Source organism: Spermophilus citellus, assembly GCF_964194105.1.
Source record: "Spermophilus citellus genome assembly, chromosome: 16".
In the NCBI taxonomy this organism is placed as follows: domain Eukaryota; kingdom Metazoa; phylum Chordata; class Mammalia; order Rodentia; family Sciuridae; genus Spermophilus; species Spermophilus citellus.
In genome coordinates this window covers 42,630,194-42,643,981 of record NC_138196.1, presented here as the reverse complement: position 1 = coordinate 42,643,981, position 13,788 = coordinate 42,630,194, and the positions used below count along the sequence as shown (strand labels likewise).

The following is a 13,788-nucleotide window of genomic DNA, read 5'->3' as shown; positions in this document are numbered from 1 at the left end:
AACTACGACAAATCATATTCTTTGTCTATGTTAAGTGAAATAAAATACAACATAATGTGATCTCAATTTTATATGACTAGGAAGCCAGACATGCAAATGTAATACATTTATAATTACTTCTGTTATTCTAGTTATAAGATTTTATTTATTCCTTTATACTTTTCCATATTTTTCTTGACTCTTTACAATGAATAGCATAGAATCATAAAATTTTTTTTTTAGAGAGAGAGTGAGAGAGGAGAGAGAGAGAGAGAGAGAGAGAGAGAGAGAGAGAGAGAGAATTTTTAATATTTATTTTTTAGTTCTCAGCGGACACAACATCTTTGTTGGTATGTGGTGCTGAGGATCGAACCCGGGCCGCACGCATGCCAGGCGAGCTCGCTACCGCTTGAGCCACATCCCCAGCCCGAGAATCATAAAATTTAAGTAACAAAAGATTAAACATTACTTGTACTTATAAAATAACATTATCCATCTTCAGCTGTCAATGAATTATTGGCTGCAAGCTCATAAAGGATTCTTAAATTTAAGGATAATAGCACAATAGACAAAAGAATCTAGGCATGCCCTTTAAACTGGTTAACTCAATGGCAAAGCCGCCTAGTTGTCTTCCTGGAATAAAAAATGATCACAATTTTTTCCTTTCTACTCATTTGATTTCTGTATAGTCAAAGGCCACAAGAAAGAATTGGTGTAGCCATTAGCAAAGATCAAATGGAAGTTGTGAGGATGGTAGGGATGTGACACAGTGCCTCTGCTGCTGGGTTCCTGAGTTCTCTGGTACTTTTAGCAGTGAGGCCTTGAGCTAATCTACCACCTAAGCCTTTATAGAAAGTAGACTTTAAAAGAAAATTCCACTGCCAACATGGTAAATATCTCAGGAAAGGATGCCCACTGATTTCTCAAATCTGGACGGAGAATTCCATAGGTTCAAGCCCTTTCCTGGAGTCCAGTGCAGAACTGTACCTAGCCCTGCTTTCTGCCAAGAGCTTCCCTTTCCAAGCTCCCTCTTCATTTTCATTTTGTTTCCCCCAACACACTGCCTTTTCTAGGGTTTAATAAATATTTGTTGAATGATGCAAATATTATGCTAGGCTTTCCTATTTGGGGTTTAAAGTGATTATCCAACAAGTAGATTCATATTGTATTTATTATACAGACGCTCTTTCAACCTCATTGAAAATCTCACTGCAAGCCCAGCACAGTGGCCTATGCCTGGAATCCCAGCTACATGGGAGGATCACAGGTTCAAGTCCAGCTTAGGAAACTTGGTGAGACCCTGTCTCAAAATAAAACTGGGCTGGTGATATATTGCAGTAGTTGGAACACTTACCTAGCATGTCCAAGGCCCTAGGTTCAATCCCCAGTACAAAAAAAAAAAAAAAATCTCAGGGAGACTAACTACTTTCAACATATTTTGAACTTGAATGTTCCAAGGTGATAGTCAATGAAAGATCTAGCTGAACGAAAGAGCTAAAATTAGCTAAAATTTAAAAAGGATAAATTTATTTTGCAGTCTAAGCTCTGTGTTCCTTTCTTCTTTCTCCATCCTGTAACCCTAGTAATAGAATTTTGAAAAATTCTGAAAAAGCTAAATACCTTTTAGCCTTTTTAGTTAAGGTAAGGAATGGGAAGAACCCAGACTGAGGTCACTGAAGCTTAAAAGTAAATGAATGCTTTAAGGACAGCCATTCAATTTCAAATTTAATTATTTTCCTTAATTGAATACTGTTTACCATTATTTCCAAAATGCTTTTCTTTCTTGTATTTCCTTTGAGCATTACAAATCAAAATTATTTTCCTCAGTAATTTCATAATGTTCCATTGAACACAAATTATATTACAACATTTTCCAAGTGCAGAGGAGTCTTTTAGTTCCTAGGGGAGAGAAAGAAATTTCCAAAGAGATGGCTTGGCTCATATCACTAGAGCAGAGGTTTAAACTCGTTGCCCGAGGGATAAATGAAGCCCACAGTTGAAATTACTTGGAATGGGTTTTGATTTTTTAAACTACTTTCTCGCATCTAAAACTTGGGAGCTTTGATATAAAAATATAGATAGAGGTAATATAGGTCGGTGGTAGAGTACTTGACTGGCAGGTGAAAAGCCCTAGGTTCACTCCCTAACACTGTCATCACCCACCAGAGGAGGAAGAGAAGGGGGGGAGGGGGAAAAGGAGGGGAGGGGGGATAGGAGGGGGAGGGGAGGGAAGAAGGAAGGAAGAAAAAGGGGATGGGAGGAAATATAGGTGCTGTTGGAAAATCATTAAACCCAGTACATTGGAGTTGCTGTGTTACACATGCCAACAAGGGCCTGACTGGCAGCTGTCTTCAAAGAGGGTTCTGGACTCTCCTGCTCTTACCATTCCATGTAGCTTGCTTTACTTACAGCATCACATGCCTGGATGCCTGCAGACACCTGAAGTTTTGTTTTGTTTATTAACACATTATGGTATGAAAAAATGCAAGAGGGTGACTTTGAACAATATCAATAATATCTCATTTCAATCATTAAAATAGAATATGAACCAAAAAGAGTAAAGAGTCGCCCTCTTTGTCACTCAAGCCTCTGCCACACAGTTTAGGAGTTAGCTATGTGATTTTTCTTTCTTTGGTAATACTACAGTTGAATGTGAAAAAAAAAAAAATCCAAATAGAGAGGTCAGGGATCCCCTGTGAATAACCTCCAAACAGTGGATGTCCAAACTGAGGAAGCAAACAGTACAAGTCCTTATGTCATCTTTAAAAAAAAAAAATCCTCCGTTAATAACAATCAATGGCAACAATGATCACAAAACCTTGTGTAACTGGTGATGAATTTTTATTCTTATGAATTGAAGAGCTTTTTTATGACCTTGACTGCAAGTAGAGAAATGGGCAACACTGACGAGGTAACTTTTGCCTCTTAAGAGTCCACTGTTACCAAAATCTCAGTTAATGAAGATCAGGGACACTCAGTCTACTTACTGTCAGCAGTTTATGACAAATGAAACCTTAGGTGACGATTTAGTTGAAGGTTGAATAAAGAGGAAGGACCCTGAGCTGTCCTGGGAACCCTCTTCCATCTGGCAAATACCACTGTTTGTCCCCGTTCTTAATGACTTTTCCACTCCTTCCTTCCCCAGTTTGTGAAGGCTCCTTAGATTCACAAAGGTTAAAGTCAAGGTCTTATTCTATATTGTTTTAATTTTCTCCCAGATATGATTTAAATAGCAATTTCATCTCCTATTTTGATATTTAATAGGACAGTCAGTCCTCTCTATGGGCAGCTCCTGAGCCCACAGATAAACCAACCACTGGTTGAAAATATCTGGAAAAAAAATCGCATCCGTACTGAACATGCACAGATTTTTTTCTGTCATTATTTCCTAAACAATCCAGAATAAAACTGGTATACATGCCAATTACCTTGAGGTATATAAGCAATCCAGAGATGATTTAAAGGCTACAGGAAGGTGTGAATAAAATACCACTGTGTCATTTTATACAAGGGTATTGGGTGTCCAAGGCAGGTGTGGAAGGGAGTCCTGGAACCAACCTAAGAATGCCAAGGGACACCTTGTATAATAATAACAGCTAACATCAAATGCTAATTGCATGCTAAGTACTTAGGTACTTTATCTTATCTAATCCTCATAAAAACCTCATGAGATACATCCTCTTTTTAAAGAGGAAGAAACTGAAGTTTTCAGAGCCTAAATAACCTGTTCATCACAAAGTTAAGTGGCCTGCTCCAAAAGTCCAACTTTAAACCACTATTCTACAAGCGTGGTAGCCTTCAAGCATGTCCATTTATATACAATGGGAGGAAAAATTAAAACTATGAAAATTGGGATTTGGCTCTGGTCACAGGCCATGTCATAATTGAAGAATAAAAGAAGACAAGATTCAGTGAAGGCCAGATGCAGACCAATGCATCACCCAAGAAAAATGTTTTGGGAGTTATTAGTATCATAGATGATAAGCAAACCACACAAGGCAAACTTCCAGAGATGTGTAATAAAATTAGGAAGATTCGGAGAAACCACAATAATCAAGGAGAAAGGAATGGGATTTAAACAAGAGAAACAAAAAAGGTCAACATGGTTTATTCTATAAAGATGAATACTGAGTGGGGAGGAGTGTATTAGGGATGCAGACTCCTGGAAAGCAATAAAAATACAGCTTCACCCAATAAAGTTCATGTAAAAAGTAAACATTAAGAATTAGTCCTAAGAATTGATATACTTTGAGATGCTTTAAAAATACCTATATTTTTAAGGTTCGAATTTTTAATAAATTAGCATGTTTTAGAGATGGATGTGTATGTGTGTGTGTGTGTGTGTGTGTGTGTGTGTGTAGCATACGTGCATTTTCATGTGGGGATCAAACACAGGGCCTCACATATGCCAGGCAAATGCTCTACCCCTGTGCCACATCTGTAGCCCCTGGAAGTGCTGAAGTTTGAAATTTATACTACAACTTGAGTGATCTTTTCAAAATGCAAAGCTGATGATGGGATCCTGTCTTGCATTAAAATGGATTCTCACTATTAAGAATTTTTAAAATCCTTAAAATAGTCATTCAGGGAATTGAATAAGTTTGCCTTTATTTCCCCAGCCTGCTCTTGAATCATGCTTCCGCTTGCTGGCAACTGTAGGCTGATGTTTTGATAGCTTCTCCAGTGCCCACACCTCAGAGGGCTGCTCCGTTGTTTTTTTTTTTTTTTTTTTTGGGGGGGGGGCAGGTCAGATCTTCACTTCCTGAACCCTCACAGCACCTCTTTTTCATACAGTAAGCTTGTTTGCCCCATCATAAGGACAGAAGGCTGACAGACATGCCCTGGATTACCTTTGTGTTCCAGCATCTACAAGTAGGTAATAGCTGGGAAACAACAGTATTTTCTGAATTGATAAGACCCATCCTCTCAGAAACTAAATTCTAGTTTGGGCAAATTAATTAAATTTGCTAAATAGGTGGAGTTCTCATTTTTATTTTTGTTTCACTGAAAATATGGGAGTGGGGAGAGTCTTGTGTTTATAAATTAAGACATGGCTAGAAAATCAATACATTTTTAATTGAAAGACAATTCTTCTATTTGTCTTTAGCCCTATTTAAAAACAAGCTATCCCAAACTCCTATATTCCCTCCTCTACTTTATATTAGTCTCATCTAACACACTATATATTTTTCACTTACTTGTTTTGGTCGGTCATTGTATATCTTCCCCATTAGGAAGCAAACTGGTGTGGGGGGGGAAGGGATGTTAATCTCTTTTGTTCACTGGTATATCCCCACCCCCAGCCTAAAAAAAGTATTTGGCACATACTAAATGCTCTTAAATATCTATCAAATGAATGAGTTTAAGTCAGTAGTTTTCCTTGTCCAGAAATAACAGGCAGAAAGCATCAATTTATCCCAAAGTAAAATTTCACAAAAGCTTCTTGCCTAGATTTTTTAAAAGAATTTCTGTGATTTTATCCATTGTGTTTTTTTTTTAAATGAGGCTTCTTATATTAGGAGCCTTCAAACTACTATGCTTCAGAATCACTTGAGAGCTTGAAATAAATGCAAAGCCTCAGCACAAGAGATTCTAAATCTTCAATCTGGGGGTTGGACCTATAACAGTTCCAGGAGCTCTGCTGGATTACAGTTCAAAGGCCACAGTTTGGAAAACAGTGGCGATAGCTATGCACACAGAAGACTCTCAACACATCTACAGCAGCGTTCATTACCTACATTCGCTCTGTACTTCTGAGGGCTTTATATAATAAAGAATAATAAATGTCCCAAAGACAGGTTCTTTTTTCCCCTATTTTACAAATCAGGAGACTGGTCCATCCCTACTTCGATTTTCCCTCCATAACCGCAAATTTCTGTGATGCCCATCAGAATGAAAGGCAGAATCACCCAGAAAAAGAGGAAAAGGGTACGATGTCCCAGCGTCCAGACGGGACGTCTCCGCCAAGCAAAAGCCTCAAGGCCTTTGCCTCTGCCCCCGAGGCCAGTAGCCGGCGACTTTTAGGCGCTTCGGGTTGCAGACGTGGAGGCTGAGAGAAAACATTCCAGTCCCGGGCGGTGGAGGCGGGGGGCGGGACCTGGTGTGAGGGCGGGACCTAGAGGGGCGTGACCGGGACCGCCTGAGACCCGCGATCTTGGTGGCCTGGAGGAGGCGCGGGGTAGGGTGGAGCCTGAGCGTGGGGCGGGGCCAGAAAACCCCGGAGCCTGCGGCTCCGGACCCCTGCAGGCCGGGAGAAGGCGGTGCTGCCAGGTCTTGTCCCTCCCTTCGAGGCGGGCCCAGCAGGAGGGCGAGGCTTGCGGGGCGTAGTGTAGGCAATTCGCTCCAGCTGCCTATGCGAGGACGCCTCTCTCTCTAGTAACTGGCCATGGCCGTGCTTCCCTGCAGCAGGAGCAACTGCTCCCGGGCTTCTCGCTGGGCTCCTTGAGATCTCTCCCGTTACGACCTCTAGAAAATCCCGCGTTCTTTCTGGGGCCTTGGCGAGAGGCAAGGACCCGTAGAGAAGGATGCGCTGAGTACCGCCAGGGCACGTGTTCCTGTGCCGCCGTCAGCCCCGGTGCGGGAGCCGACCTGCCTGGTGCTGCCTCGATTTACCCTCTGCGCGCCTGCCGCGCTGTGCCGCCCTTGATGTGCAGAGAGAAGCCGGACACCATGATCCTAACACGTAAGCTAGACTTGTGCCTTTGCCCGGGACTCAACAGCTGTCACCACGCCTTGGCAAGTTCGTGTCTGTCCTTAGGTGCTTTTGGAACATTTGCAAAGGAGTAGCTGGAGTTTCTTGGGAGTGGAGTGTGTGTGTGTGTGTGTGTGTGTGTGTGTGTGTGTGTGAGAGAGAGAGAGGGGGGGGGAGAAGAGCAGGGTCGTAACCTGGCAAGGGAGGTTTGGATTTCGGGTAATGACCTTAAGTCTCGCATCGCCTGGGGACCGCGGACGCGAGCCCGGGTGGACTCCAAAGGACTGCCCGCTCGCGGCCTGCCAAGGTCGGGTGGAAGACTCGGACCGGGTAGTTCTTCTATTCTCATTCTAAATCCCAGGCGCTAGCCTCTGGCTCAGCTGGAGTGGCGGGACCCCCTTTCTACTTTTCTTAACCTCGGGAATCCTCGGGTGCTTACTGCCCTGAATCCTACACTTACAAAATCAGCGTAGACTCCCCCAGAGTTTTATTTAAGGGACGCTGCAGGCTTTAATGGCACTTGGAAATGTGCTTGCGTTCATATTCACCCCCCAAAGTGCTTTAATTTCAAATCTTTTTTGTTCAGATATTTTAAACGATGAGAATTAACTGGACCAGGAAAGTCTGGCTTTGGTAGTTGCCGGTGCCGGGAGAGTGTTGAGGCTCTTTGACCAGCCCTGAGGCGCGCGTGGGGGGGTCCTGATGGAAAAGGCTGCGCTTTTGCGCGGTGCGCTGGGCGGTCGGAAATGCCCCCACGAGATGCCCACGCCCTTGGCGCCTGACGAGGAGCCCGCGGAGCTAGCCCCCCGGTCGGAGACAGGAAGGAAGCACGCCTCCCGATCCGACTTGTTTTTTTTTTTTTTCTCCACTGTAAGTAGGGCTCTTGGAACCTTGTCCCACTCTGTCCCTGACTCCACCTCCAACGTAAAGGGTCGCTGAGCCTTTGATCTTTGGGAAAGAGTTACCCTGGCCACAGTAAACCTACCCTGCCGCGTGTAATTTTCTGCTTGTCTGCGGATCCTTATAGCGCACAGTCAGTGGAGGCTGGTGGGATGGCAATCCCGGGTCTGCAGCCTGCTGGCTGGGAGAATCTGAGAAATGACAGGACTCCGCTGTGCCTCCTCCATCTGCAACACCGGGTAATAATTGCATTGACCCGCAGGGAGGTTGTGAGGATCAAGTGATCTAATACAAGTGAAGTTATTTGTACCGTGTCTGGCTCTAACTTTCAGCAAATTCCCAATTTTTATTAATGACTGTAGACGGAAACTCCTGCCTAAAGCCTTACGGAGCAGAAAAACCATCCCACCACCCTCTTCCCCATTCCCGATCTTGCCCCTTTGAGCCCGACTTTGGTCAGCAAATGAATCCATTGTCGGGATTCAGAAGGTTGTTCCAAGCGGTTGCTGGCAATTTAAAGGAATGCAGCCTTCGCACAACCATCCATTACAAAAGATTCATGAGGATGGCACATATGACGCATTTGGATAGAAAAAAAAAATGACAGCTCAAGAGAAGGCCAAATACTGAATCTCAAATTACAATTTTTTTCCTCCAAATTTTTGTTTGCTGAAGGGATGAAAGAAAATAATAGCCCAACAGATTGCAGCGTGGGGCATGTAAATCTATCAGCAGCTGGAAGAGGTTGACCAAGTCAGAATCCATCTGGACTGCAAGCTGGTCCCTCAGCAGAGATAAGTTCGCAGAACATAAGTGTGCAGTTAATGGAGGCACCCAATGCCATCTTGGCATGCAAATTGCAGCAGATGGTCAGAAGGGTGCCCTGGAAGGCAGCAGCGCCCCCCACCTTTCCCCAGAAGAATTAAAGAACTGAGGAAGGAGGGTCAAATGGTTAGCAGATGTGGGTTCAGAAATTATTTAGAGATATTTTCTGAGAAAATGTTGGTGATTGAGTGTGTTCACTTTTATTGTGGTATGTTAGATTTACAGTGAGGCTCAAGCCTGGGTAGTACTTTTTCATTAGCACTACTGTTCAGAGTACAAACTGAAGCACAGCAGACTGACTTTATCCTTCCCATCTGGTTTTCAAAGTTTGCTTTTGACAAAAACTGATTTTATTTCAATTCAAGTCGAATGACTCCTTTCACTAACCAGGTTTAGAAATTCAAGAAGGGAGACTGACTTGTTTTCTCCATTTCACAAAATCAGAATAAGTAGACTGCAACTTAAAATCTTTCTCCAGAATGGATAAGAGTGGTTTCAGTGACTTTTATTGTAACTTCTCAGTTGTAGATCTTATGAGAAACAATGCATGCTCTCTCCTTGAAGATGAAAAGATTAAACAAGCAACTGATTATCATTAATTGGAAGCTACGTTTCAAATTTTAATATACTGGACCAATCAAAAGATCTTCCGGAGCAAATGTGAAAGGCAATTTGTCCTTAAACCCTAAAGCCTTTCTTTGTTGTTCAGTATTATAGTTCAAATAACAAAGACCAAACAAAGTTGAAGAGCATTTTTACATTGCAAGAAGTATTTGGGTTCTTCTGGAAGATACACCAGATTAATGGTGTATAACTATTTCTGTGATGTGAGTTGTGAACTGTACATAGTACTTAAATTCTAATTCATAGATCTAGTATGGGGATCAGAGGGGATATAGTAAGCCCCAATGAGATGCCTTCCAATCAGAGGTTTGGTGAGATTCCAAGAGGTGGTTTCAAATACAAAATTACGTACTTCGTTTCCCTGGGTATCCCCATGGAGATTTTAAGCCATGATGCAATGTTCAAATGAGAGTGGTATTTTTATGACTTAGGGCGGGTAAATATGCAATTTGAAAATATTCAGGGAAGGGTGATTTGGTCCAGAAGAATGGGGGCATCTAAAGTACAGTGAGTGGAGTGAATCAGACTTTTATGAAGAGAGCCTTGTTCTGGACAGGATGGTCCAGTATTGTAAACACGAGTTTCTCAAGCTTAACTCTCCTTCCTAGCAACAGGAAGACGGAAATGAGGCCATGCAAAAAAAGAAAAAAAAAAAAAAAAAGATTCTGAAGGGCTCCAGACAATACTTGATCCACCCTGCTATTCACCCTGTATAGCCAGAAGACCTGCAAAAGTAAAAATAACTTCAGATGTTTCCCCTTCCTCCCTGGATATTACCAAATCAGTAGACTGAATTCTCAAAAATTTAGAACATCATAGCAAAACCTGGCCCCATGGTGTGACTGCATATAGACTCACACCAAGCCAAGCCTGTTCTAGAGATTGTAAAATAGACTCAGAGAGAAAGATGATTTTCATTTTTAATGTTTGCACAGTCCAGTGATTACAGTGACATGAGTTGGGGTCCAGTGGGAGAGAGAAAGCTGCTTTAATTTCTAAACTCTGTTGTACTTCCTTGTCTCAGAACTCTCTCTCTCTTTTTTAATTTCAAAATGTCTTTTTTATTTTTAGTTATAGATAAACACAATATCTTTATTTTGTTTATTTATTTTTATGTGGTGCTGAGGATTGAACCCAGTGCCTCACATGTACAAGGCAAGCGCTCTGCCACTAAGCCACATAACCCCAGGCCAGAACTCTCGTTTTTAACAGAATCTGCCACTAAAACTCTTATTTGATGTTTGGAGTCTGTAATGCAAAGGAATGATCTATAGTGCATTCAAAACATAAAAAGACATGTTCCTTCTTTATGATGGTCAAAGTCAAGTTTCGATGCCCAACTATAAAGTGTTCATGTCTACTATGTCCTAAAAAGCACAGTCCCCAGTTCCTCTTTTCCAGGGCTATGTTTTTCTGGAACAGACTTTGTCAGTTGTCTGTTTTCTGACCATCACTATTGCCTATAGAAGAATGCAGACCTGAGCATTCTTCTTCTTTTAGGGTAGACAGTGCCATAGGCCTGAAATATGTTTTATAAATACAGGTTGCTGCTGTGAACTAGTGAATCTGTGGTGTTTTCTTTCAACCTCAAATGACAGCAGTCCCCATTTGTCCTTGGGGAATACATGTCAAGACCCCCAGTGGATACCTGAAACCATGGATAGGCCCCAAAGTTACGCAAACTCTTATTTTTTTTCCTATGAGTACATGTCTATGTTAAAGTTTCATTTATAAATTAGACACAGTAAGAGATGACCAACAACAATAATAAAATAGGACAATTATAACAATATACTGTAAAAGATTTTTAAGACTTAATGCATTATTTATTTCTGGAATTTTCCATTTAATATTTTCAAGTCTCAGTTGATGGTGATAACTGGAATTGTGGATAACGGGGTACTACCAGTAGTCGAAGGGGTAAGAGTCCCAGCTGAGAGAGATACTTCCTGTCTTTCAGCACTTTTTCTTTAGGTGAGAGCTTGAGTTATTGTTAAGGATTATCATGATCAATGATAATGATTAGGGACTCCTGCCAGGGTGTTTTAATTAAGTCTAATCTATCTTAACCTTTTTTTCACTAGATGTTTTTTTTTAATGACAGGCAGGAAGAAAGTCCTGCATATTTAGCTTGTATTTGTTTTTCATATATCTTCACAAGCAATAGTCAGACTTTTCTAGAAGGACTCAGAGTCTTTTAATTACTTTGCAGTATGGGAGAGGCTTGTGCTCATAGGCAAAGAGGCCTGGGAATGACAAATTAAGTGTTTTTGCCTCCCGTCTCTGAAACCTATTGAGTTGGAGACACAAGCAGCTTCTGTCTTTAACATTTTGGGGAAAGGGTTCTGAGATAGCCTTTTCTGAAAGTCACCCTCTATCTACTGTACTGAATAATGCTTTCTTCAGTGAAAGTCTTTTAAAAGTATGTTTCTAAGGGAAAAATATTTTTGCAGGTGTCACTGAAAACATTTGAATTCTTGGGCTCGTAGGTAAACTCAAGCCAACCCAGTGGAAATCAATTTCTCTTCATCCCTCGTCCTAGGTTTTTGTTCTGCTGTTAGACTTAGCTTCCCAGTGGACAGTGTGTCCTTTTTCCCTCCTCGCGTATCTCCACTTGGTGGCCTTTTCATGTCTGCATCCCTCCCCCACCAGGAGAAAGAATTTAAAGCTAATTGAAGGCTGAGGTCAGTGAAGCTGAGTCCTCAGATGCCTTTGACACCTCCCATCCACATTTTGTTCTCTGCCCTGCCCCACCTTTGAGTGTCCTGTGGAGAGGACTAGAGGTCGCTTCCTGAAGCTTGTCAGAAAGGCGCCTTCCTCCTCCTGCAGCAGTCTCTAAAGGATGTTTAGGGGACAAAAGTTTTCCACACCCTGAGGTCCTAGCATTTCCCAGGCTCCCAGCACTTAGGGAGCCAGGGAGGAAGAGACTTTGGAGGTGAAATGGCCTGTGGCCCATGCCCCTGAACTGCCCTACAGCCATGCTGTGCCCTTTGTCACACTCGAGTGACAAAATAGATAGAAGATGCTGAAATCCTGAACTTACCTTTACCTCCTGAATCTGGAGAAATAGTGACCTCATAGGAGATCTAGTGCTCATACAGCCCTCTTTTTTGCAAATTATATAGCACAGAAAAGGGATTTTGTGTAATGCTTGTGCATTTATGAAAGGAAAAATCCAGAACTTTGCAAAAGCAGCCTGGAAAAGCAGTGCCTCTTCTCTATTGAGGGGTAGCTGAAATGCAGGGGAGTTCAAGGTCATACATGAGCTGAATGAGCCTCAGACCTCTTCCTGCCAGCATGTGTGAGCAAGATGGGGATAGGAATCAGGTGAACATCGTAATGTGTTTGTAAGAAATGATGTATTTGAATTAAATTTTGATCATTAGTGCACACCTGTAAGGGGGCTGGGAGTCCCAAGCTGTTTTTAAAGAAAATAATTCCTTAATTCATTTAGAAGACAGGAAGTGTTGCTTTGCTTTGTTTTTATTTTGGTAGGAGAGATTGAACTCAGGGGTGCCCAACCACTGAGCCACATCCGCAGTCCTTTTTATATTTTGTTTAGAGACAGGGTCTGTTTAAGTTGCTTAGGGCCTTGCTAAATTGCTGAGGCTGGCTTTGAACTCGAGATCCTCCTGCCTCACCCTCCTAAACCATTGGATTACAGGTGGGAGCCACAGTTCCCAGCAGGAAATATTTTTTTATATATACTTTTTGGAACAAAACTGAATTTTTCAGGGACTAGGGATGTAGCTCAGTGGTAGAGCACTTGGGTATCTTGCATGAGGCCCTGAGTTCATCCCCCCAGTGCTACCTAAAAAAAAGCAAAAATACTGAACTTGACTAATTGAATGGTATTTCTTTTTGAGTTTAGACATAGGAAGGCTGGAAGTAGTTTATACCTTTTGCCATTGTCTTCCATTTTTAAATATTTTCATCGGTCTTTGTTAAGGGAGCTTAATATTTTATTTCTTGATTTTTTTTTTTCTGTCACTAGGAACTAAAATAAAAGCAACAGGATTTGTTTTTGTTTTGTGGTGGTCTTTTTTTTTTTAAGGAATTCCTTCCTATCTCCTTTTCTTCTATTCAAGGTTTTTGTAGCACTTTGATTTTCACAGTATTTTATTTTTCCTGTGGTATAACATAGTAGAACTTGGAACAAAAGCCATGTTTTGGGAGAGCTAGCCTAAGTAAAACTGAGCTTTGGAGGACCGGTGTGTGCACCAGCCTTTCATGATGGATTCAGGTTATTCTAGGCTCGTAGCCAGAATTTTGCCTTGCATAAAAAGTTTTAAAAGTAAATGGATTATATAATCTTATGACTACTGCTTAATTTACAAAAGAGAGAGAGAGAAAATTAAAGGCCCTTAAAAGTATGTCTCTTAGAGCTGGGATTGTAGCTCAGAGGTAGAGCGCTTGCCTACCATGTGTGAGGCACTGGGTTCGATCCTCAGCACCACATAAATATAAAATAAAAATATTGTGTCCGCCTATAAGTAAAAAATAAATATTAAAAAAGTATGTTACTTAGATAATTTTCTTTCTTAAAATTATCTTAGTAGCACTTATCACCTTGAAAGGCTTAAATTATGGAAGCTATTCCAAACTATTTTGCTTAGTACAGTTTGAAATGCATAAGTATTTGATATAAAATACTAGACATGTGTGTGTATTGAGATAGGAGTGTGTGTGTGTTTGTAAGTGTTCCAAAGGTTTATTTTTATCCCAATGTGCTGAAATGAAATAAAAAGATGTGATAAGGCAGTACGTAT

General features: G+C 41.5%; 1 protein-coding gene across 7 annotated transcripts in view; it reads left to right on the top strand.

Annotated features, from left to right (window-relative positions):
• DLC1 (DLC1 Rho GTPase activating protein) overlaps positions 1–13,788 on the top strand; it is a 391,806-nt gene that overhangs the window by 340,870 nt on the left and 37,148 nt on the right. The window contains exon 1 of one of the 7 annotated variants that reach the window (XM_081269385.1): positions 6,287–6,661. The exons of the other annotated variants lie outside the window; for them this stretch is intronic. Coding sequence (XP_081125511.1) covers positions 6,625–6,661 — 37 coding nt within the window. The 5' untranslated portion in view covers positions 6,287–6,624. Of the gene's footprint in view, positions 1–6,286; positions 6,662–13,788 lie in introns of those variants that run through there. 7 annotated transcript variants of the gene reach the window in all.